Source organism: Myxine glutinosa, chromosome 6, assembly GCF_964187855.1.
Source record: "Myxine glutinosa chromosome 6, kmMyxGlut1.1, whole genome shotgun sequence".
Classification (NCBI taxonomy): Eukaryota; Metazoa; Chordata; class Myxini; order Myxiniformes; family Myxinidae; genus Myxine; species Myxine glutinosa.
The window spans coordinates 60151861-60178283 of NC_136266.1; the positions used below are offsets into that span (position 1 = coordinate 60151861).

Sequence of the window (26423 nt, forward strand, 5' to 3'; positions counted from 1 at the left end):
CGGAGGGAGTCAGGAGTGGGGCTCACGTGAGGAATATATAAGATGGCCATCTTAGAGTTTGTGTAGATGAGTTTATACCTTTGTAATATTGATTGTGCATTGTTGATGGTTGTTGATTGCTCAGGGAATATATTATTGATTATTCCGGATCCTTGGTGTGGGGTTTCTTCTTGACCGGAATTCATATTGATTGCGTTACGAAAGCGTATAAACCATATATCTTCTGCTTTCCTTTCTTCTTCTGCTCTTTCCTTGAAAGAGACCTGAAACGAGAACTGTCCCTCCCACGGTCCGGGGGTCACCCAGACCAGGTAGTTACCGGGAGGACCACGTAACAGAATTGGGGGCTCGTCCAAATTACGATTTGCGGTTTCGCAATTGGGTCTACTTCCGGGATTTAAAATTGTATAAAGTAATAAAATAATAATTTTAATTAATTAAAATTTATTAATTAATTATTAATTGGTAAAAAAAATTTTTTTGAGAAATTGGGGTAAAATCTTGGGTGAAGGTTAACAGGTGTTAACGATAGGCACCATGGCGTTTGTGGCACAGAACTTTGGGGTAACACCGAGTGAGGCACAGTTCCGAGCGTTGCTAAAGTCGGACCTCTTGAAATTGGCCAAACATTTTAACTTGGAGGTCCGAACTAATTTGAGGAAGGCAGAGTTGCAGGCCACGGTGATACAATCTATGGTGGGATTAGGAACATGGGACGAGTTAGCCTGGGAGTGGCTACCCGAAGAACCAGAAGACGTTGAGCTCCGGAAACTGGAGTTGCAATTACGGAGCCAGGAACGGATTAAAGAAGAAGAAAGGAAAGCAGAAAAGGAAAGAGCAGAAGAAGAAAGGAAAGCAGAAGAGAGGAGAGAAGAGAAGCAAGCAGAGGAAAGGAGGGTGGAACGAGAACTCCAGGAAAGGTTAAAAGAAGAAGAAAGGAAAGCAGAAAAGGAAAGAGCAGAAGAAGAAAGGAAAGCAGAAAAGGAAAGAGCAGAAGAAGAAAGGAAAGCAGAAGCGAGGAGAGAAGAGAAACAAGCAGAGGAAAGGAGAGTGGAACGAGAACTCCAGGAAAGGTTAAAAGAAGAAGAAAGGAAAGCAGAAAAGGAAAGAGCAGAAGAAGAAAGGAAAGCAGAAGCGAGGAGAGAAGAGAAACAAGCAGAGGAAAGGAGAGTGGAACGAGAACTCCAGGAAAGGTTAGCAGAAGAAGAAAGGAAAGCAGAAGCGAGGAGAGAAGAGAAACAAGCAGAGGAAAGGAGAGTGGAACGAGAACTCCAGGAAAGGTTAGAAGGGAGAAAAGCAGAGGAGAGGAGAGCTGCAAGGGACCTCGAAGCAGAGGAGAGAAAAGCGGAAAGGGAATTAAAGGAACGTGACATGGAGCTTCAGCAAGAAATCAAATTCAAGGAGCTGGAGTTAATGAGAGAACGGGGAGAGGCACCACCCTTGCTGACGGGGTCGACACCTAACCAGAAAACCTGGGATGTGGGCAGACATGTGAGGCTGGTTCCACCGTTCAGTGAAAAAGAAGTCGCGAAATTTTTTCCACACTTTGAGAAAGTGGCTCGACAATTAAACTGGCCGGAGGAGGCCTGGACCATACTCGTGCAAAGTGTGCTGGTGGGGAAAGCTCAGGAAATTTATTCGGCGCTACCAATGGACCAATGTGCAGATTATGAGGTACTGAAGAAGCACATCCTCAAGGCCTATGAGTTGGTTCCGGAAGCTTACAGGCAAAAATTCAGGAATGCCAGGAAGAGGGAGAGTGAGACCCATGTGGAGTTTGCCAGAGTGAAAGAAAACATGTTTGATCGGTGGTGTGAGTCAAAAGGAGTCGGGAAAGACTTCGAGAAATTGCCGGACTTGATCCTGGTGGAGGAATTCCAGCAGTGTGTCCACGAGGACATCAAAGTGTACCTGCAGGAAAAGAAGGTACCAAAGTTGTGGGACGCAGCCACCATGGCAGATGATTATGCCTTAACCCACCGAATAGGGGTCCACGAACCTAACTCCTCGCCTAGATCTCCGCAGGGGAGGTGGGGAACAGCAGGTGCGGAGAACGACCATACATGGCGGCGGCCTCGAGATGATTATGGGGACAACTATGATACCCCACCGGTTCGAAATCGGAGGGATGAGGGCCCAAGACAAACTTATAGTTCGGGGGGCCCGAGGCAGACCACGAGTTTTTCCTCCGGGCCTACTTGCGCTTTTTGCAAGAAACCTGGACACTTGATGTCCAGTTGTTACCGCATGAAAAGCGAAGACCCAGAGCGGAGTCCGACTACTACGACTCCAAACGCAATGGCCATTGTGAGAAATCGCCATCAAAAGGGTTACCAACCATTTATTTCAGAGGGGTTTGTGTCACGGGATGGAGCCTCGACTAACCGGAAACCGGTTAGGATATTGAGGGACACAGGGGCACATCAATCTTTAATGCTTGAAGGCATTTTGCCATGGTCCGAGGAGACGGCAACGGGGGATAGTGTTCGTTTACAGGGGATCGGGGGCGGTGTTAGTGCTCCCCTTCATGTCATCCATTTGGAGTCCGATTTGGTGTCAGGACCGGTCACCGTCGGTTTACAAGCCACGCTTCCTGTAGAGGGTGTATCTGTGGTTATCGGGAATGATTTGGCCGGGGGTCAAGTTTATGGTAACCTGAGGGTTGGTAAAGAGCCCAGCAGGGAAAATAACGCCACACCAGCTCGGGATGGCGACAAAAGTGCCAAGTTATTTGTAGGGGGACTGAACTTCAAAACAGAGGAAGAAGTTCTGACCTCTGTCTTCAACAGATATGGGCCGCTGGTGGAAGTGCGGTTGGTAAGAGACTGGGAAACGCAACAGTCAAGAGGGTTCGGCTTTGTCACGTTTGCCAGCACAAAAGACGCCAGAGAGGCAGAGAAGAATTGGAATGGCAAGGATTTGGAGGGTCGGACCATAACAGTAGGGAAGGCATTTCGTAGGCGTCGAGAGGTCTACAGGAGAGGACAACTGGGCGGTAGTTTTGGTGGTGGCCGCAAGCAATATTATTATGGAGGCTCCCTGAGTTATGGCCGCTCCCGAAGGAAGGATTGGAAAAATGGTGGCCGAGAAGGAGACCGCTATTCATGGGACTACAGGGACCAGTGGTCCCACCCTAATTATTAGGGAAGTTCTGAGAAGTTGAAGCACTGAAGGCGGCGGAGCCGCCGAGCCAAGATTCCTACACGAATTAACCGTGAACGCCGTTCCTAAAGGCGTCCAGGTAGTGAACTTTCATGCACGGACTAACCGTGAACTCCACGTTCCTCAAGGCGCCCATGTAGAGAACTTTCCTGCACGGACTAACCGTGAACTCCGCGTTCCTAAAGGCATCCATGTAGTGAATACTCGGCTTGGCCTCCCGGAAAAAGTGCTATCGAGTTGCTTAACTTTGGATCTTTGATCAACCCTTAACCTTCATTCCCAAGATACGGACGGTCAAAGTCAGAGGGTCATGAGATGGAGTTTGATTTGGCAGGGACAATGTCGTTGTTGGTACTTAGTCCAGAGGGAGTAATCTGGAGGGGTTGTGGTGAAATTTTGGTGGCTTTATTTTTAAGTGATAACGGGGCCCGGGGGGAACTGATAATGTGGGGGGGGGGTTGAGTTATCTGGTTTGTTTCTCCAAATTGGCCGGCAAAGAAAGTTTTCGCTGGGTTCAAACTTTCTTTCTTGAAGGGGGGGAGTGTTACATATTTATGTGAATGTATGTGAATTACCATTCAGGTCTTTGCTTATCCGTGTGTAGTATATTAAGTTGTGGTGTAGTTGTTGTGGTTGGAGGGTCAGGAGCCCTTCTGAGGGAGTGGCCGGAAACGGAAGTGGCCGGAAACGGAAGTGACTGAAAACGGGAGAAAAAAAAGACACGAGGAGAGAAAAGGACGGTGATTCTTCTTCCTCACCCCGCGACGAGAGAAGAGAAAATCGACCTTGCGCTGCGCGGGAAAACAGAGGCGTTCCGAAACCCGTTTGGCGAGAGGAGTTACCTGGACGCGTAACTACCTGTTGACACGTGAAGTCCCCGTGAGTTCGTGCACGGAACCAAGCGGTCGCACGTTGGGCCGCGCGCGCGGTGCAAACCGCGCTTGGTTTTGCCCCGTCTACAAGGACGCGTACGGGTCGCACGTTGAACCTCGCACGCGGTGCAAACCGCGCTTGGTTTTGCCCCGTCTACAAGGACGCGTACGGGTCGCACGTTGAACCTCGCACGCGGTGCAAACCGCGCTTGGTTTTGCCCCGTCTACAAGGACGCGTACGGGTCGCACTTCGGGGCCTCGCGCGCGTTGGAAGCCGCGCTGGGTTTTGCCCCGTTGTTTGGCAAGGAGGTGCGCTGCAACAGCTGTCCCCGGTACGAGACGGCACGTTTGGAGCACGTCCGCCCGGGGTTCGTTCAACCGCCCGTGTGCGGAGACGAGAGACATTGTGGGAGACATTGACCACGGAGGGAGTCAGGAGTGGGGCTCACGTGAGGAATATATAAGATGGCCATCTTAGAGTTTGTGTAGATGAGTTTATACCTTTGTAATATTGATTGTGCATTGTTGATGGTTGTTGATTGCTCAGGGAATATATTATTGATTATTCCGGATCCTTGGTGTGGGGTTTCTTCTTGACCGGAATTCATATTGATTGCGTTACGAAAGCGTATAAACCATATATCTTTCTGGCGGGGTCCCTCCCACGGTCCGGGGGTCACCCAGACCAGGTAGTTACCGGGAGGACCACGTAACAGTGTGTATATATATATATATATCGCCACTTTGGTGATTTATTTGTTAAAATAACCATGTCACTGATTGTCTGTCGCAGCAAGAAGTCAACAACAGGATTATATCACAGGTGGCGTGGCAAAATGTATGGACAGGTGCATTTGATGATTGGCTTCACAGTCGGGTATACAAGGGTTGTTGCGTTCTGTATTAGTGGAAAACAACTGCTGCACGTCTCCAAAAGTTTTTGCCGCTTCCTCTGGAGATGGTCCGTCAACTCGACAACGCTGTTTGTCATGGAGTGGAGGCTTTACGAAATTACGGCATGAAACAGCGTGCTATTGCTCGGAAGTATGGCATCACTCAAGGTCAGGTGTCAAAGATCCTGAAACGAAATGCTCAGAGGGGTGTCACTACAATACCGAGGCCAGGATGTCCCCGCAGAACCACAAGGAGGGATGATCGCCAGCTGCACCGGTTAGTCCGCAATGGCCGTACCAAGTCAGCTAATCGGCTTAGGGCTGAGTGGCAGCAACTGACAAATGTGCCTGTATCCAGAAGGCTAGTCAACCAATGACTGGTTCAAGCAGGCTATCGTGCCAGGCGTCCCCTGAGAAAGCCACGCCCGACCAGACTACCGCCAGCGCCGATTGCAGTGGGCCAGAGAGCACCGTCAATGGCAGTCAGGACACTGGAATCACGTGATCTTCAGTGACGAGTCTAGATTTCTGGTCTATCGTCAAGATGGCCATGTCCGAGTGCGCAGACAAGTGCATGAAGCCTACAACAAAGATTGTATAGTGCCAAGAGTCCAAGCTGGAGGTGGTGGGGTGACCGTTTGGGCTGCTTTTCATGCAGGGGGCAAAACTGACCTGGTTGTTCTGAATGGAAACCTGAACCAGTTCAAGTACAGAGCCATTCTGGAAGAAACATTGCTTCCATTTGCTCTTGCAGCCTTTCGAGGAAACTTTGTCTTCCAAGATGACAATGCACGGCCTCATCGTGCTCGCATGATCCAACACTTTCTTGTTGACCGTAGTGTGTGTGTGTGTGTGTGTGTGTGTGTGTGTGTGTGTGTGTGTGTGTGTGTGTGTGTGTGTGTGTGTGTGTGTGTGTGTGTGTGTGTGTGTGTGTGTGTGTGTAAGCGAAGGACCGCATTCGAATTTGGTGTGGGTGCAACCCACGTCAAAATCCAAGATGGCCACCGCCATGTATGTCTGAACCTTGTGAGCGGAATATCTTGCAAAATAAGCGAAGTACCAACTTCTAATCTGGTGTGTGGGTGTGTCTAGGCATAAGGAAGAACGCTATTGAAAATTGGGTCGCCACGTCAAAATCCAAGATGGCCACCTTGCGTCTTTCACTTTGTGAACTCATCACTTCACCGACAGGGGACCTAGGCGTAACGCTTGTAATAACAAAATTATCAAATCAATTTTTCTTCAGCAAACATTAAAATTGTCCAAGTATTATTTTGCTGTTAGTAGGTAGATGATTGAATAGCTGACGGGAGTGTTCTGTGATTACGAATTGCGAGGTTGTTGGGATGAAAAGCACTGAAATTTGATCTCTAGGTGTCGTGAGGAATAGTAATTTAAACGTGGATATTGATTTTTATGAAGTTTGATTCACCAGCGAATAATATATCGTCGGGCTGGTGGATCACAAAAAAAAATGCTTGACCCCTGCTTAAGTAAACCCTCAAATCTGTCCTTAAGGATGGTTTATGCAACCGGGCCAAAGTGATGAAAATGGTTTAGCCAGGTGAAGCAATGTTTTCAGTGTGCTGGTATCACATTATCAGTCATTATTTTCTGGCAGGTAATTACAAGTTAAGAAAATACACCATATATTGCAACTATAAATGATGTATGCACGGAATATGTTTGAACTGCAGAAATGGAAATCGGAGTCTTTTGTATGAGACGAGTCAGCAATATTATACGTAACAAAATGAACAAAAGCTGTGTGAGACCTTATTGTGCAATAAACACTTCAAACATCACGAACACTACTTTCACAAGATATTTCTCCAATCTAGATTTAAATGTAGTATTTCATAGGGAGATTCTTACGTTAAGGGTTATAGAGTTTCAGATATCTGGGCCAGTACATCTTCATTTGCATGCCAAGGCAGTTGTAGGATTAAACGATGCACGTTTGAATAATGAATATGTTCTTGCCTGGTATTTTTGAATGGCAGAATTTAACAGAAACGTTTGAACAAGTGAAACTGGTAACTTAGCACATTTTCTGGGATTTGGTGATTATGCTGCTGCATCTGTTTGTTTTTCTTTCCAAGGTGTTTTTTTATTCAGTGTAATTGATAATAATTCGTGCAGTCATGTTCCACTGTGCAGAATACTTTTATCTTTACCCCAATGCATTTATGAGTTTTCATTTCAGTGCAGCCGTTTGGCAGCATGTCATGTTTTTTTTATTAACATCTGCCTGGCAGGAAGGTGGTGTATACAGGGACGTCCAAGTAACGCACATCGAGTCTGATGGGACCATCTTCTGCTTGCTTAAGCACTTGACCAATGCAGTCCTCTCTGAATTGCTGGAGCGCATTGTTCAATACTTTGACGACCAAGTGAGAATTCAACTTTATCTTTTAACTGTCCTCGGATTTTGATTGGTCAATTCTCGTATAGATTTATTAAAGCGCAAGTGTTAAACTCAATATCACGATTATTCACCAGATGTGCTTCCCAATGCATGGGCAATTACTATTGCATAAGCATTTTATTGCTGGTGTACCCCGGTTTAGAATGGGTACACCGTATCTCTGTGCATCGTAAGAGGCGACTAAGGGTTGGCGCCAGGAAGGGCATCCGGCCATAAAAACATTGCCTCAAACAGGGAACCATGATTGTCATGGGGCCCGCAAGGCTAACCCTTCTCTAGCGGGGAAAATGGCCTTAAAACGATCATTCATTCATTCAAGCATTTTATTGCTGGGGCTGTGCTTTGTATTTGCAATTTTTTTCCCAGGTGGGGAAAAAGGTCATTCATTATTGCACAATCATGTTTATGATTTCAAAATAACTTTATGTAAGCTTGGTAGTTGTTCCACACAGGTGCAGGTTGGGGACCTCGTACCCCCTCTTCTATTGGTAAACTTCCCCTGCTTTCTCAACCCTCCATTCCTCCCCACAAACAACTCCAGGATGCCCGTGTTCTTATGGTACCCATATACTGGTTAAACTTTCAAAAGCCTGCACGCCTCAACTCCACTTGGTTCCTCCCTTCTCTTCTATGCAACTGCCTTCCAGAGGCTATTAGGCTATTCTTTCCCACTCTTTCCTAAAGGGTTTCAAGCAGGTGGTGTACCCTCATCTCATGTTATTCCCCATTTTTCTCTCCAATTTCCACGCTTACCCCTTTCCCCCCACCTTCACACCTGTTCCTGCGTTTTGTCCTAATAGCGGCTCAGGCTCGGTAGTGAATTGGTTAGAGCATCTGCTCCGAGTCTGTCAGTAGTTCAAATCCTGGTTGTCGTACCAAAGACGTAATTTTTTTTTAAAGAAAAAAAGGGTATGCACTGCTTCCTTCCCACTCAGCATTTAAAAGGATACAGCATGGAAAAACGATGCTGAGAAGGCAAGGCAATGGGGAGAACCACCCAGCATAACCCTTGCCAAAAAACTGCTTTGGCTGCACCAACGCTCTTTGTAGCGAATGGTATATCAAAATCGATCAAGAGTTACTCAACTGCCCTACTGTCAGTTCATAAACTTCGGTACTTTCTCCACGAGCCTCGATCTTGCAGAGAAATAAAGTAGGAATCCCTAAAGCAATCGATATAACTATAGAATAGAATGCTACAGGTGTAAAGCTCATAACTAAGCAGATTGATTACAGACAATAGCTCAGCATCATTCTGGGCACAGGGCCATTAGTTCTGATGTCAGGTGATACCATCCATTGGGAATGTAATATGATGGAAACGAACGGGAATGTTTTTCAAATGTAAAATGGTATTATGAGCGTTAACCAAACCTATATTTCCTCATTGCTTGATTCTCCTCCCCCACCCTTTCTGGTTTGCAGAGCGAAACTTTGTTTACTGTAACATTGCCTTATAATGGTCAACGCTGCCTGTTTAAATGGAGGGACCAGTGGAAAAGAGTGGAGGTTGGTAGAGTATGCTGCTCCTGCCCACTCCCCCTCTTCCCATTCCTTCCCTATTACTGCCTTAAATATGCGTTCCCTTTTACAAACACGAGGGCTGTGGCCTACACAAAAAAATGCGTTGCCAGTTATGTCTTCCTCTCACCCTCTCCTTTTTCATGTTTGTTAAATCTTGAATATTTTAAACTCAACTGGACTATGTCCAGCTGAGTTTTTGTCGACACCGTCCGTGTCTGTCGTCTGTCGTCTGTAAACAATTCGACGTCTACGCTCTAAAAGTCACAAATATTGATGAAATTTGATGAAACTTGTTATGCAGCATCTTTAAGACATAAACTAGTTTGAGATTGCATTTGGGCGTTGCACGCCCAAAAATGGGCGCGGCACGGCGGCCATATTGAAAAATCAATTTTTGTCATATATTTTAGCACATATAATCTATATAGTTTGTGGTTCGATTATGCATGTTCTAAACATATTGATATAGACCAGTTGAGTTCAGGCTCCCTGGAACCTCTCTAGTTTATTTTTACAGTATTGTTTAACTCTAAGTTGTTTTTTTTTGTTATATTGTGCTTTTGTGCAGGTGAGCAATATTCGAGACTCGGTGGTTTCTGTTCTGCTGTTGGATGTAGGCAAGACAATAACTTGTGACTGCTCTGCTTTGTATGAAGTTCCAGCAATTTTTCTTCGGGATTTTGCCTCCATTCCAATTCAGGTATTGGTTCAATCCCGATGTTTGAAAGGTTAATTATTTATGCAAGCATTTTTGATCATCCTTTTCCAATATCTATACTTGCCAAATGATCTTTAGCCATCGTTTGGCAAGCACTATTATTTCATTTGGTAGTCACCTGTTTCACCACAATGCCCATTCGGCCAATGGCTTTTCAGGGCAGGTTTGAAATGGGTTGGAATGAAAGTTGAGGTTATTTTGATTTTTCACATTCTCAGGCAGGCCACCTAACCCCACAGGTCACCATCTGCTTACAACCCTGTCATCCACCTTCAGCCAATTTACTTCATCCTCTAACCCCCTCCCTACTTAACCACTTTTAACATGATTTTGGCACATGTCTTATTTGCATGTGGGTGCATTATTTGCATGTGGTGCATGTGCCTCCCTCCCTCCCCCCCAACCCCCCAACCTGCCCTTCCCCTCACTCCACTTCTCCATCTACTCAACTGAAACATCTGATTATTAGCCCCCGTTGGATGGACGGTCTCGACCTCAACGTCCATCCGTGCGTCTGAAACCATATCTCGGAGATGTATGGATTGATTTTGTTCATCCTTGGCTCAAAGACAATACATGACAGTATACATATGCACATTTTTTTTCTCACGATATGATCAAAGATGGCCAACTGGTGGCTATTTTAGTTGTAAAAAACAACAACCCGATGTTGACCACGTCCTCAATCATTTCTCAGACATGCATTTACCGATCTTGTTCAAATTTGCCACACCTATAACGAATGATGGGCCTACATATGCACGGCATTTTTTTTTAATCAGATCGAAGATGGCTGACTGGCAGCCATTTTGTTATTTAAACGTATCCCCATCCATTTCTCAGACATGCATGGACCAATTTTCTTCAGTTTTGGCACAAAGACAATACATGAGTATACATATGCAGAAGACTTTGTTTTGTCATCCAACCAAAGATGGCCGACTGACGGCCTTTAACTCCGTACAGCAAAATTACTAAAATTACGGTTGGGGCTGTGACATTTCATGTCTTTTTCTTCTTGTTGTATTATTGTTCTCAAAACATTATCCAGCATGCACCACTTTCTCTTATTCTTCCATGAAGGTAAAAGTAGTACTATCATTTTTCTTGCTCACCTGTGAGCCTGCAAGTGTGTAAGGTCTGAAAAAAAAAAAATTCAACCTTCAGGCCGAAAAAAATATATTGCTGGTCTCTGGTCAGACCAAAGTTCCAGAATTGATGTGGCGATGCGGCTTTTTTTTTTTTTTTTTTTGAAAAGCATGGATTGCACATATAGAGGTGTTTTTTGTGTCCTCATGCCTTGCGGTCCTTGTCATCTGCTGTGGCGCCATCCAGAGAGAAATTAAAGACAGCCAATGGGACTTGTAGGCCTTTTTTTTTGTAAATAATGAACACAAGCTTAAGTTATTTTAAAATGTATTTATTCTGAAAATTATTAAGTTCTTCAAGCATATTATAGACTGCCATTTCGATCTCGAGATCGCCTCGCCGTACCGTTAAACATTCCAATGCGTCGATCGCGTCAACACTGCGCATGCGCAAGTGGTCTAACAGGCCGAAGGTCTCCCACGATCTCTTCTCCCTGTCCACCAGATTATCACAGACACTTACAACTTCATGACAAACGAGATAGGATCCAGGCCTAACTAACGAGACCACGCACAGCTCTCTAGGCCTTCTGGTTGCTTCACACGAACCCGACAAAGAACGTCTTCGTTTCAATAAATGACAATATCCAGCCGATAGAGGCCTTGCATCGCGTGGGCGTCGTCCATGGCAACCGGTTCCGGCCGCCATCTTGGGTGGCATAAACAACATGGCGGAAAAGCTGTCGTTTCGTCAGACGGACCTGTCAGTTTACGCCCGTAGCTTGCCTGTTGAGGCGTTTTCGCGGTATTGCGAGAAACCGAGGCTGTGTCATCTGCCTGTGGACCCGTGTGGATCCACAAGTACGCCACACGCACTCCACGGTCCACACACACTCCACACGTACGCCACTCCCTCTTTTTATATATTTTCTTTGTCTGGTTGATTTGTTTGTGAAGTAAATGTTAGCTCTTTCACGAGCCTCGATTCAGTATACAAATAAAACCAAAAAAAAAACCAAGTACGCCACACACACGCCACAAGTACGCCACACGTACGCAACACACACTCCACACGTACGTCACACACACTCCACAGTCCACACATACGCCACAAGTACGCCACACACACTCCACAAGTACGCCACACGTACACCACAAGTACGCCATACGTGTGCCACACACACTCCACACGTACGCCACACACACTCCACAAGTACGCCACAAGTATGCCACACACACTCCACACGTACGCCACAAGTACGCCACACACACTCCACACGGACGCCACAAGTACGCCACACATACGCCACACACACTCCACAAGTACGCCACACGTACGCCACACACACTCCACACGTACGCCATACACACTCCACATGTACGTAACCAAATGCCTAATCCTGCTTTTCACTTCGCGAGCGAAGGTAACAACCTCATGAGCCATATTCTCACCTGAGAGCTGCAGTCAAGGCAGCTATGAAACCGTTTTAGCGTTTTAGCGTCGTCCGGATGAAATCGGGCTGTACATCCGACAGCACAACAACTCTTTACCATCGTGTAGGGGGCAATTTATATGCGAGACGAGTTTCAAATTGCCGCCATGACGTATGGTGGCAGAAGCAATGTTTTGCCACCCAAGCGGTCACGTGACTAAGACGATGACATCACATGCAACTTCCCTATTGGATTCATGACATCACGGCACACAAAACTACTCATATCTTTGGAACGGCTGGTTGGATTTGGACAAACTAAACGCAGTTTTGTAGGGGAGAACCGTGCGCGAACGTCGATACCAAATTTGAAAAAACAAATTATTGACGCGCAGGGTCAAAATCGATGCGCGCGCCGACCAGAGACTGGAAATATATTTTTCTCGGCCTTATTTCAGGAAAAAAAATATACTTGGTGTTTGAAATAATTAAGCATTGCTATTTACATCCAAGAATGCTTGGAGTGGCTTTGTCTGCCTTCAATGGAAAGTAAACGGTGTGACTATAGAAGAGAAAGGACTTCCAGATTTATTTAGTTTATCCCCATCATGACTGGTGGGACTGAACATCTGACAACTGAACATCTGAACAACTGACATCATGACTGAAGGATGAAGTGGGACAAATCGTTGTGGACCCAGATGGAATTAAAGGAAGATGGAAGAGATATATGGAAATACTGTTGAATCCCCCAGTGCTGTCTTTGTCTTTCCCTCGTGGTCCCCCAGTGCTGTCTTTGTCTTTCCCTCGTGGTCCCCCAGTGCTGTCTTTGTCTTTCCCTCGTGGTCCCACTGTACTGTCTTTGTCTTTCCCTCGCGGTCCGCATGTGCTGTCTTTGTCTTTCCCTCGTGGTCCCCATGTGCTGTCTTTGTCTTTCCCTCGTGGTCCCCCAGTGCTGTCTTTGTCTTTCCCTCGTGGTCCCCATGTGCTGTCTTTGGCTTTCCCTCGTGGTCCCACTGTACTGTCTTTGTCTTTCCCTCGTAGTCCCCCAGTGCTGTCTTTGTCTTTCCCTCGTGGTCCCCCAGTGCTGTCTTTGTCTTTCCCTCGTGGTCCCCATGTGCTGTCTTTGTCTTTCCCTCGTGGTCCCCATGTGCTGTCTTTGTCTTTCCCTCGTGGTCCCCATGTGCTGTCTTTGTCTTTCCCTCGCGGTCCCCATGTGCTGTCTTTGTCTTTCCCTCGTGGTCCCCCAGTGCTGTCTTTGGCTTTCCCTCGTGGTCCCCATGTGCTGTCTTTGTCTTTCCCTCGCGGTCCCCATGTGCTGTCTTTGTCTTTCCCTCGTGGTCCCCATGTGCTGTCTTTGTCTTTCCCTCGTGGTCCCCATGTGCTGTCTTTGTCTTTCCCTCGCGGTCCTCATGTGCTGTCTTTGTCTTTCCCTCGTGGTCCCCATGTGCTGTCTTTCCCTCGCGGTTGTCAGCTCTTTCACGAGCCTCGATTCAGTATAGAAAAAAAAAAAAAAAAAAAAAAAAAAATGCAGAGAATGAATGGGATGGCAACATAGAGAGTAACCCAGTTTTAGGACCGGCAGAGAAGATAACCGGCAGAGACCGACAGAGATTGATAAGAGAGATAACCGGCAGAGATTGAGGAAGCGATAAAAGCAATGAAGAGTAGAAAAGCGGGAGGGCCGACGGGAGTTGTGGGAGATATGTTGAAGGCAGCGGGAAATTGGGGTGTTAAGAGAATGACAGAGATCTGCAATCTGGTGGTGAAAGAAGGCCGCATTCCAGTCGATTGGGAACTGAGTACCCTCGTCCCGCTAAACAAGGGGAAAGGTGACCCTCTGGACTGTGGCTCGTATCGAGCGATAAAGTTATTGGAACATGGAATGAAGGTATTGGAAAGGGTGTTGGAGAGGAGGATAAGGAAGAAAGTGAAGATTGACGAAATGCAGTTTGGATTTATGCCAGGAAGGGGAACGACAGACATGCTTTTTATTGTGAGGCAGTTGCAGGAGAAGTACATGGAGAAGAGGAAGAAGTTGTTTCTTGGGTTTGTTGATCTGGAGAAAGCATTCGATAGGGTTCCACGTGAAGTAGTGACATGGACATTGAGGAAGTTAGGAGTGGAGGAATGGTTGATCAGAGTAGTGAGGGCAATGTACAAAAGAGCGCGCACAGCTGTAAGGACGAAGGACGGGAACAGTGGTGAGTTTGAGGTGAAGGTGGGAGTGCATCAGGGGTCGGTACTAAGTCCACTACTATTTGTAGCTGTGATGGAGGTGCTGGCTCGGAACGTAAAGGAGGGTTTACCGTGGGAGTTGTTGTATGCAGATGATCTGGTGTTGATTGCAGAAAGTATGGATGGACTGAAGGAGAAGATGAACAAGTGGAAGGAATGTATGGAGACAAAAGGTCTGAATGTGAATATCGGAAAAACGAAGGTGAAGGCAAGTGGTAAAGCATGTGGTGAGGTGGAAAGAACTGGGAAGTGGCCGTGTGCTGTGTGCAGGAAGGGTGTCGGAGTGAATTCCATTCAATGTACAATGTGCGCTGAGTGGGTTCATCAAAAATGTAGTGGTTTGAGAGGGTCATTAACCAGTGTGGCAGCTACATTCAAATGTAAGGTGTGCACAGAGGGAGCTGCAGATGGAGGAAATGTTGAGTTGGATCTTGGAGGCGGTGTGAAGCTGGAAGGTGTGAAAACATTTTGCTACCTCGGAGACATGCTGAATGGAGAAGGTGGATCAGACTCGGCAACGGTTGCTAGAGTGAGATGTGCAATGGAAGAAGTTTCGGGAACTGAGTGGCGTGCTGATGAGGAGGGGAGGGGCGTTGAAGCTGAAGGGAAAGGTGTATGCTGCATGTGAGAAGTGTTATGATTTATGGGAGCGAGACATGGGCAATGAACGTAGAGCAGCAACGAAGGGTGGAAAGGGTGGAAATGCGAATGATTCGGTGGATGTGCGGAGTATCGTTGAGAGAGAGGAAGACAAATGATGAATTGCGAAAGATGATGGGAATGGAGCCTGTGATGGATGCTGTGAAGAGAAACAGTTTGAGATGGTTTGGTCATGTGTTGAGGAAGGATGAAAGTGACTGGTTGAGAAGAGTGATGGAAATGAATGTAGAAGGAAGTAGAGGACAGGGAAGACCGAGAAACGCTTGGCTAAAGATGGTCGAAGAAGAAATGCGGGCAAGGGGGTTAACAAGGGGAGATGCAGAAAATAGGGCAAAATGGAGGAGATTGTCATGGGGACCGCAAGGCTAACTCCCGCTCTTGCAGGGAAAATAGCCTTAAAATGCCTGTTGTTGTTTGTTGTATCCCCATCATGGCTGGTCTATGTCATGATGTTTTCACCTGTCGGATTTTAATGAATTTTGTCATGTTACTTTGTGATGAAGTAACACGTTTACATTTCAGCTTCCTCTCTCAACTGGTCTTTGATGGTGTTAAATTTACCTTCCTAAACCGAAACTGACCGGTTCTGTCTTTTCTTAAAAAATGAGCAAATGTGCTTCACAAGCTTTTTACAAGATCTTTGTGTTGAGAAGTACCTACATTATTCTTTGTTCATGAATTTTGGCTTTCAGATGACACTTGATAAACTATGTTAAAAAAGAAAAGAAATCTAGTGTGGTGTTGTTTACTGTGCACAGGTACTCAAGTGCCGCCTCGTAAACACAGAGTCGAGCCTGGATGTGCAGAACGTGAATGCCCTGGAGTTCTTATGGAAAACGTTGCTGAACAAATATTACATTCTGAAGGTTGTGCTGCATCTTATTATAGCTGCAAAGAAAAAGATCATTATTGCTGCTTCTTATACTAATCTTACTTTGCCGTTTGTTTACAGTGACATGACTGAAATACGTACATGTATAGATGAGTCGGTCTTTGCTTCGGTTTTTGGCATACATAAAACCAATGAGGATCTGTCGCAATAACTAGTCGTCCGTGGAATAAGATGGGCTGGGCGATTTAACCTATTGATGGCGTCCTAATAGGGTTGGTGTCAAACTTCCAATAGTCACGTGCTGAATGCGTGCCAGAGTTGTAATGCCAAATATATGAACTGCACACATCCAGCTCACAAATGGTGAGAACAACCCTCAACTCATAAATGGTTGTGTACTCGCTATTCCATGAGCCTCGACGATGCATACAAAAACAGAGGCAATACCCCTGGCGCTCACCTGGTGGAATAAACAGTATACTGCACCGACTAAGGGTATTTTAAACCAATTTCAATGGTTGCTGGAAGACAGGGCAGCATGTAGAATCGTACTAACATAATCATAACTTCAAACAAAAAAATACCGATTTTGGGGGGTCAACCCCTCCTCCCCCAACCCCATATACCTCCGAAGACCGCAATTTTTCTAATGCCTTTCATAATAATTTCTAAAAACATTGGCACATCATGGGTGATTAAAGTTGTGGCGAAGTCTTATCGAAATTGCGTGTGTAGTTTCTGAGAAGAAAGCAAATCTCTATTTAGGTTGGGGGGCAACCCCCCCCCCCCCCACACCCCCCCTACCCCCGTAGAACCCTAAAGGGGCAAAAAAAATTCATGCTTGAGCATACTTTGGTACTTCACGGGTGGTGAATGTTGTCAAGTTTCATCACAATAGTGTTTGTAGTTTCAGAGGAAACAGCAAATTCCTATTTTGGGGGGTCAAACCTGGATCCACATTGACCCCCGGTAAACCCCTCACACCCCGTGTTTTTTTTTGTTTTGTTTTTATGCCGTGAACAAACTTTAGTCACAACACAACAAATATAATTTGTGCCAAATTTAGTAGCAATCCATTCAGCAGTTTAGGAAAAGTTTAAAGTGTTGATGGATTGACGGACCGACAACGTGCCATCACATAAGCGCCCCTGAACTTCGTTCCAGGTGAGTTAAAAACACGTTTTGATTATATAATGAAAGCGTTGGGAGAACAAGGGAAGAGAAAGACGTGAATTACACTAATTATTTTATACACTACAATAATGCCCACAATAACTTGTTTGGCTTAAACTCGGTTATCTTAACTCATTCACTCAACACAGATATGGAATGACAGGACAGAAATGTGTTACCTTCTTTCTCTTGCATGATGGCTTGTGCGAGGTATCAAAATAACCGTTAACCGTTTATGAACCGTTTGGTATCGACTGTTTCTCCCTTTGCACAGGTTGCAAGTGTGCAGGACAAACCTCAGCTCGTCCACATCCACCTCTTTACTTCCATGAACTTTGATGATTGCTCCCAGAGTGTAAACAAGATGCTGGCTGCTCATTGTGCGAACATTGGCATGAAGGTGGGAAAACAGGTCTCACCAATCACCTGCCAGATCCTTCCTCCTCAGCAGCTCCCAGAGCGTGGAAAGCGGATGGATGTGTTCGTTTCAATCGCTTGCCACCCTGGCTTGTTTGCCCTCCAACCATGGCGCTGCCTAAGCGATCTCAATAAACTCACAGATAACATGATGAAGAGGTATGCCAAAGACGAAGAATGCTTGCAGTTGGAGGAAACTGTCGTTGAAAGTCTTGTGTACGCAGCCATGCTGGGTGACAAGTAAGTGTGCTTCTTGGAGTTTTGTGCTTCCCTGTTGGGGAATGGGGGGTTGAAGGAGAGAGAACAACTCATCTTTGTGCCACTAAGATTTGCAAATAAATTGGTTAAATTCATGTGGAGAGAAAGACTCGGAACATTTGAGTGCAAGTTTAACTGCATCAGCCATATTCTGCCTATTTGCAGGTTCTGGTTCCTTTGACTCTGCACTTCGATTCGCACCTTTCCTATTCATCTACACAAACAACCTTTATCCCTCAGCTCACCCAGCATTCCCACTGTTCTACTTCCTCTTGGTGTTTCCCTTCCATACCTTCGATTGCATTGCATCCTTTATCAATCCATCTTCCCGTAGATTTCCAATCCAATTCTTCCTTTCTTCTTCTGGCCACATTCACCAGTCCTTTTCTTGTCGACAGATGTAGGAACTTAATTTGTTTCGCCTTCCATCCAAATGACTATGTTCACATGCATCTCCAAAGCTACCAAACATCTGACTGTGTCCACATCTCAGCTACGTATCTACACTGCACACAACTATCGTACTAAAATACGTAACTTGGTGTCTGTCTGTCTGCGATGTATTCGGTCATTACCTATCATGGCTTAACCAAACACGCCAGTGGGACTAAGGGTCATATGACTGGGTTGTGGTACCTTCATCTTCATCTTGTATACAATCATCTTCATCTTGTATACAATTATCTTCATGTTGTATTTCCTTGCCGTTTCATTCAAACTGTTCTTCAGCATCTGTAAACTAACTTCCACTCTGGTTACCACACCTTGCTTCCTGAAACAGCTTCACACTTGACAATTGCATTTTGATTCTTCTATTACTTCCACTGTCATAGATTTCACATAGATCAAGAAGAGAACAGGAGAAAGTGAACTCCCCCACTGACCTCTGCAACCAATAACTCTGTGTTGTGAATCTCGTTCTATTCTTCCTGACCCATGTACAGTGTGGTTGGCAGACTTCTGTTACCAAACCAACTGAACATCTACATTTTTTTTTGGACCTTCCTTGTATATAAATTATATCTGAGGTTCCTGGTCACAATTTGTTCTCTGGCCCCTCTTGCTTCATGGAACATGGCCTGTACAAGGGTGACGTCGCTTGGGTTTCTTTCCCTTTATTTATTTCTTTATTTATTTTTGTCATATTTTCAGTTTTAAATTTCATTAATATTTTTGCAATTATGGCTGACCCAAGTTATAGTCTGACTTGTGCACACTGTCTTGTTTTTCTCATAAAAAAAAAAATATATATAAATATAATATCAAATTGGTGTTTCTTTGTAGTTATGTGCATTTTTAAAGAAACTGAATGTGCTTTTGGAAAATAGCAATTGTTGCGTTGCTTACCTGAAAACATGTTTTGTTGCATGTTTAACTCGTGGTGGAAGTTGGTACCGTGTGTTGGTGAAGTCCCTGGCGTCCCCAAATATGGCCATGGTGTATCAGCTGGACTATGGTCATTACACGATGGTCGACACCAAGTTTCTGCGCCAGCTTGACCAAAGCTTCTTGCAGCTACCTTTTCAGGCCATCTGGGCTGATTTGGAAGGTGTGTAAATGGCTTACTTTAACAGGTATCCACAGTGAGACAATGGGTGTATCTTTCATATCCTTTTTCTGCAGTGTTTGGGCCTTGTAAATTAATTACCATGTGTACTAGAATATAAGACCTGATGGGAATACCAATCTTAGAGATAGATTTTTATATGTATGCATGTGGCAAATTTTTGAGGTCACGTGGGTCTTCACCTCCTTGAAGCACCATATTGCATTAGTCTGCCATTCCTTGCATATGGAGAATACAGTGCAGAGGGGAAGATGGAAATTCTTCCATTTTTGCTTACGTAATAGATGAATGCTATCGTGTTTTTTGACCAACAGGGTTTTGGAGAAAGTAAATAAAATAAGCTTTCCCCCTTTAAAAACCATGCAAATGAATTGTTGACATATCAGCTGCTTTTTCATTTTCTCATGTATTGCGAGTAGAGCGTCTTGCTATGCGATGCCTTCAAAGTTAGCGTATAATCAGAAATTCTATTTGATGGGGCAATATGAATAAAATTTAAGTGTTGAAAGAAGAAGTATTGAAAATAGCAAGCGTTTTGTAAATCTAAACAGGAGAAACGGGATTGAATGAGACTCACCATTATTTATTATCAGTGAAGATCCAGGAGGGAGTTTTTGTTTTCATGTAAATTTAAACAGGCCCATCTTTCCTCACCATAATCAACTATATCGTACTGTTTGTAGATTGCCTCGCATGTGATTGATAAAAATATGGCGACCACAATTGGCGTATAAATCCCCTATTGCACAGTTGTTGAAGGCCAGAGGCATTGTTTTGGAGTTGTCGGACCAGCTCTGTCCGTTATCCGTTCTTGCTACTGCAAGAACTTGTGAACCACTGTAGTGGTGTTGACCAAACTTGTCAGAAGTATGGACTGTTATACAAAGATTAAGTGATTCAATTTTAGGTTCCAATGGGTCAAAAGTCAGGTGCCCTTTGAAAATCATTTTGTGGACCATTAACTAGAGGAGTTAGAAGATTTGTTTTGATAGTCTCCTACTTATCTTTTCCCTCTTGCACGCTCTATCTAATGTGAGGTTTAATTTTTAATGTGATCTTAAATTGAGATCAAACGTAATAGAAAGTTGACATCCAATGCTGGTGGGGGAATATCCATCAACTCATTTGTCGATTTCTATTTTCTAGTTGAAGATGATGTGGCCGTATAATATTTCCCTTCGAACAGAATGTGTGCATGAATGCCTGACAAGGTAGTGCAAAGGTTCCTTACTTGACTTACTCACCTTTGAGCTGTCTATTCTGTGTTTCATTCCCTGCCCAACTATAAGCTTGAATGGATTGGTGCTTTACTGGTATTACATCGTGTGCCGTCCCTCAGATGGACTTTGATCTCGATGGCCCATTGGTGAGCATTATCTGGTGGATGTTAGATCCTATGGCTCCTTTTGCAAAAACTTGATGTTTTGCCAACACCCTGAACAAATCCCTGCCCAAATCTACTCCAGTTGAATGTCAGTCCTGGCCAAGTGGTTGTAAAACGACTTGGGCCAAATATCTGCTGTGGCCACCCCTACCCTCCTTCCCCCCACAAGGTGGGATTAAATGTGCCCTTCAAAATGCAGGTGTATGGAGATCGTCTTTGAAACAAGTTTAACAATGCTGAGCCTTGTCGGAGTATTCATCTTGGTGACCCCTTTCACACCCTGTGGTGCATGTCATAGTAAGCCAACCTGGGGGCACTATGTTAGTTTATTTGGTTGGCGACTTGCACATTTGCGTGCGCCCACACACACATGGATTCAAATAGCCCTCTCCCATCCCTTCAAACATGTGGTGAATGTAGTTTGAACAGCTTGGTATAGAGTAATAATACATTCGTAATGTTCTTTTGCCAGCCGCCTCTGCAAACATCACGATTGTAACGGTTAAAAATAACCACATTTAGAGGCCATTTTTCCCCCGCAAAGCGGGGGTTGGCCTTTTTCGGGGACCGTGGTTGTTGTTGTTTTTCGGTCCCCTTTTTGAAGCAATGTTTTACGGCCGGATGCCCTTCCTGCCGCCAACCCTTTTTGTCGTCTTTTACGACAAGCAGGGAATTACCAGTGAACTGGTACTCAATTAGCCGACCTCCGAAGGATGACAGGCTGAGTCAACCCCCTGGCGTTAATTCAGCGATCGACCGGGATTCGAACCCAGGATCCTAGGATCCTAAGCCGGCACCCGAGCAGCTAGCCCAACACCAGGCTAACGATTGTAACGGTTAATGCAAATAAACGAATATGTATGCGCAGTATCAAGATGTCTATTTTGTGTTTGAAGACAGAATCCCAGCCTCGACACATGCACACACCATGCACGCACGCCTGCTTGTTCACACTCCATCACTCGCTCACTCACACTTAGAGGCGGATACTTTGAGACGTGATGGGGCTCTGTTGCACTTTCTGAAACATGCATATGGAGATGACAACCAACGACACACCTGTAGCACAAGTACAACTAATAGAGACAACAACTCATGAAGCCTTTAGGTTTAAGCTAACACCCAGAGGTTATAAAATTAGAGTAACATACTATAAATAGGAAACACTATAATTGAAATCAAGTTTATTTTTATTTATTTATTTATTTTTTAAGCATTGGACGATGGCCATCTTTTACCAACCAAACATATAGTTTTTTTCTTACAACTGAGAATAGAAAGAAGAATGATGAAAATAATTATTAAAACAAATCATCCAGAACCTTATTTTTAATCGTTTCCACGGATATGACTACATGGGTGGTTAAATGTTATCGGATCAAGAAGGTAAGGGGGTGTTCTATCATTTTATTGATATGGCATGCGACCTTATGATGTCTATTGCACTACACTACCAAACTGTTAGTTACCGCCACCGAAGGTGGATGGAGGTTATGTTTTCACCCCTGTCTTTGTCAGTTTGTCTGTGAACAGGATATTTCAAAGTTGTGGACGGATTCGGACGAAATTTGGTGGACAGGTTAGGGTTGTGATGAGGTAGAATTTTCAATTCTGGTGAAGATCCGAATCTGGATACGAGAATTTTTTTAAAAATGTTTTAAAGTGATTCTTCACCTTTGAGTGATAATACCATGAATGAGATATTGCATGATATCTCAAAGTAGTGGATGACTTGTTAGAAAACTTGATGGATGAGGTGGGCAGGTGACGAGAACAAGCCGGTTAGATTTTGGTTCAGGTCCAAATCCGACCTGTTGGTGGGATACAAAACGTAAAGTGTTCAGCCTGGCGGAGGTATGCTCTCTACCGAGTGTCGTTCTAGTTCTCTTGGCATTTTGTTGGAAGTTGGAACATGCTCACAAACTTGCATTCCTTCATGATTTAACAATAATAACTGCACTATGATCACACCCTGAGACACAAAATATATACTTTTTGCCTCCGCCCACTCAACTCCCTCATCCTTTCTGTTGTTGGTATTGTACAATTCATCTGAGGGTTTTCACGGTTTGGTACAATATCAATTACGAGTCTCACGGGACAGTTGGGTCTGGCTTCAGGCAACTAGTGCACTCACTCCAAACATGAGCGGCATTAAGGGTTATGTTAGCCTCTATGTGGTACATAGATTACATTAGATCTAGGATCGGGCCTCAATCATGTCAGGTGTATTCATTTAGCAAGTTTCCGCCCTCCCGTGCTCCATGATAATAAACCTTTTGGTCATAAAAACCTGTACATGGTCAATCGACGTATGACACTTTGTCATTAAGAGCAACGGAATTGGCTTTAAAAATCCGGCAACTATCTGATTGGGAAACGTGGGAAAAAAAATAAATTCTGTAATGCTTTTTTCCTGGAGGCACATACGGGTTTGGTTAATCAAACATTAATTACTTAATAATCGGCCCAGTCAATGGAAATCTGATGCAACAAAGCCGGACAGTGTATAATCGGCCGATATAGGCTTTATGTGCTCGAACCCAGACACGAGATAGTGGCCATATAATTTTGTCAGCACTATGGTGGGTGGAGTCAAACGACAGCTGTGGGCGTGGTCTGGCAGCTGGCCGACAAATGGGTGCACATTTCAAAAATCGACCTCAACAACAACAGCAACGCAAAGCTCTTGTCGACCGATGACATGTCGCAGGTAAAACAAATTGGGCTAACAATGGGGAGCAAAATTATTTTCACCTGCATGATTATTTAGGCAAATGACCTTTTCACCCTACCCTAAATTAGATTAATTATGGAAGTTGTATGAGTATGTAATTATGGCCATCATTTCATATTCATTTTCACCAAAGATATGCTGATTGATGTCTGCTTAACTTGATAACTAGGTGCTAATCCTGTAACTATTGACGGTTTTAAACTTCCCGTACTACATTGCCATCGACCTTTTTCTCCTCTCACCCATTTTTGAAATCTTGGATTAGTTTATCTAAATTCTAATGTATCGGATACTTAAATTTTACATGAAATTGACGAAAAGTTTTTGTATCCACCTGGAATGAATTGTGCATTGTGTTTTTTTTATTATTATTGATTTTCCCATTTGAGGTGTACGCTCGGTCCAAGTTAATGGTCCAAGTTAATGTCCACCACATGTCACTGCAATTCTCTACTTTCATCATCATGCTCCTGATCTTTTCTTGTTTCCAGGTTTTGCGGACATGCACTGGCCAGCACAAGTAGCTGCGTCCTTTCGCTACCTGGTGGAGAATAAGCCGATGGTCGCTTGGGTGTGTGAGCTTGCAGGCAAGAGCAAATACCCTTGGGATCGCCAGCTTACGGTGACTCTCGTGGATACGTCCCGTCCCGATGTGGATTGCAACATCCATGATGTCGTCGAGGGATTTCTGACTAGTTTCTCAGCATGTTCTGCAGAGTAAAGTGCTTGCATGAGATTTTTCACATCTTTGATTACAATTTTGTCAATTAAATAATTTACCTTTTCTTGGTTGGAAGGAGTGGAAGTAATCTTTTTCTGAAGCATTTGGGCATGTTCTTTGATAAATGTTTAAATAACAAAAGTATGTAGCATATAAATGTTGTTGCTAAAAGCTAGAATTACTCAAGGGAGTGAACATTTTTATTATTTTATTTTTTCATTCTGCTTTGACAAACATTGAGCAGTTTTTGTGCCTCCTGTAGCTGAAGGCCGGAGGCATTGTTTTTGGGTTGTAAGTCCAACTGCCAGTGATCGTTTTTGAACCACTGAAGGGAATTCAACCAAACTTAGCATAAGTATGGACTGTTACACAAAGGTGAACAGTTTAAATGTTTGTTTCAAAATGCCATGGTCTAAGGCTCTTTGATATGTGTGTGGAAATCAGTAATTTTGGAAAGACCTTGATGGAGATTTTTGTATTTTTGTTTATATAAACATGTTGCGTTTTCGGGAGAATTTGAGTGCTATTACTACATCCAGATTTGTTTCCCAACCCATTTCATCTGGATAGGGTGTATCACCAACACTCCTCTTTTCCTGCATTGTTACCATGATTACGTAAATTGTTCCCATTGTGGTGGAGGGGGGGTTTATAAACATGGTACTTTTGCAGAACTTTTTGAATGTTTTTTTTTTTTGAACATGGTACTTTTTTGTATGGGAGCTTTCAAACGCAGTTACTGTGATCGGATGAGCCAGGAAGGGAACGTCGGTAAATGCCGTCGGGCCATGGAACTTGCACCAATTGTAGGTTTTTTCCGGTTGTCCTCTCCTGCGATCTTCACAGAAAATACTGAAGTGCCGTGTTGACATTATATGAAGCAGATGCAATTCTGCTGCACACAAATACACCCTGACTGTCTGTTGGTCTCAGTGAAGGTTGACCACAGTGATGGGGTGCCAATACATCTTCACAAGCAATAACCAGGAACTTTGCAGAAGGCAGCCATTTGACCCACCATGCCTGCAGTGCACCAACACATTAAATAAATATGTCGAGCTCTTGACTCTGTTTCATTGGGTGGAGGGGTGGGGTGGAGAAGTCGGTTGGGATGAGAACAGTGTGGCAGGTATATGGGAATTTTAATCCACCGCAGAATGCTCGGTGCACATGTGCAGAAACTCACAAATAGCGGCATTTGGGGCACTGTGAAATATATTGTGTGTGAGATGAGGATTGTTACCTAAAATGGTTCACAAAGCTCTACAAGAAGCCAAAAATACTTCGTCCTGAAGAAATAATGGCCTCTGTGCACGAGTTTGAGAAGCTTAACTCGCCGAATGGGCAGCTGCCCATACTGCCACCTCCTGACCATGTGAGTCAGTGCAAGGCCTGAGTGGACAGGCAGGTGCTACCCAAACCCCTGACGGACATTCCATAGCTTGTAGAAAATGCCAAACAATACAAAACTAGATGGTCTTCATGGAATACTTACCCTGCGCAGTCAGCTTGTTGCGAGCCAACTCTTCTGTTTTTGAACCTTTTTTTTCCCTTTGATCCAATATGGCTGCCAGACCACGTGAACGATGACATCATAAATGTATGTTCCCTAATATAATTGTTGCATAGATCATGCTCAATACATTTCAAACTGATCAGACTAAGCGGCTGACTCCGCACGTGAAAAAGCTGAATGCCTCAACTCTGTGTTTGCCTCTAAATCTTGTGTCCCAAACCCATCCCTCTCTGTACCCAGTCGTACCCAGCTGCTCCTGGACTCTGTGTCCTTTCCTCCTGACAAGGTGGAAAAGTTTCTGTCAACCCTCGACTCTGATTCTGCAACTGGTCCTGACGGCATCAGCCCACTGGTCCTAAAATCATATTCTTCCGCTCTTTCACTCCCTCTTTCTGTTCTCTTCACCCTCTCGTTTTCTCAAGGTCATCTGCCATCTGCTTGGAAATCAGCCAACATCACCGCTTTGCACAAAAAAGGTGCAAAAACAGATCCTAGCAACTACAGACCAATCAGCCTTCTCCCAATTATCAGCAAAGTCATGGAATCCATCATTGCTTCAGATATGAAATCTTTCCTCTTCTCCAATGGCTTGATCTCTGATCATCAATTTGGTTTCAGACCTGGTCACTCTACTCTGGACATGCTGCTTCTGCTTTCTCAACAATGGATGGAGGTCCTCAACGCCAAACAGGAAATTAGAGCTGTCTCCCTTGACATTTCACGTGCCTTCGATACGGTCTGGCACCCTGCTCTGCTCACCAAACTCTCCTCCTTTGGTATCCATGGAAATCTCCACTCATGG

The 26423-nt window shown here is 44.6% G+C and overlaps 1 protein-coding gene across 1 annotated transcript in view; it reads left to right on the forward strand.

Annotated features, from left to right (window-relative positions):
* The window catches only part of LOC137429835 (tudor domain-containing protein 7B-like), a 73677-nt gene extending 49536 nt beyond the window's left edge, over positions 1 to 24141 (forward strand). Inside the window, exons 10-16 of the mRNA XM_078779913.1 lie at positions 7186 to 7320; positions 8781 to 8864; positions 9448 to 9579; positions 15775 to 15882; positions 17296 to 17678; positions 19085 to 19245; positions 23876 to 24141. Coding sequence (XP_078636039.1) covers positions 7186 to 7320; positions 8781 to 8864; positions 9448 to 9579; positions 15775 to 15882; positions 17296 to 17678; positions 19085 to 19245; positions 23876 to 24105 — 1233 coding nt within the window. The 3' untranslated portion in view covers positions 24106 to 24141. The remainder of the gene's footprint in view (positions 1 to 7185; positions 7321 to 8780; positions 8865 to 9447; positions 9580 to 15774; positions 15883 to 17295; positions 17679 to 19084; positions 19246 to 23875) is intronic.
* The last annotated feature ends 2282 nt before the right edge of the window (positions 24142 to 26423 follow it).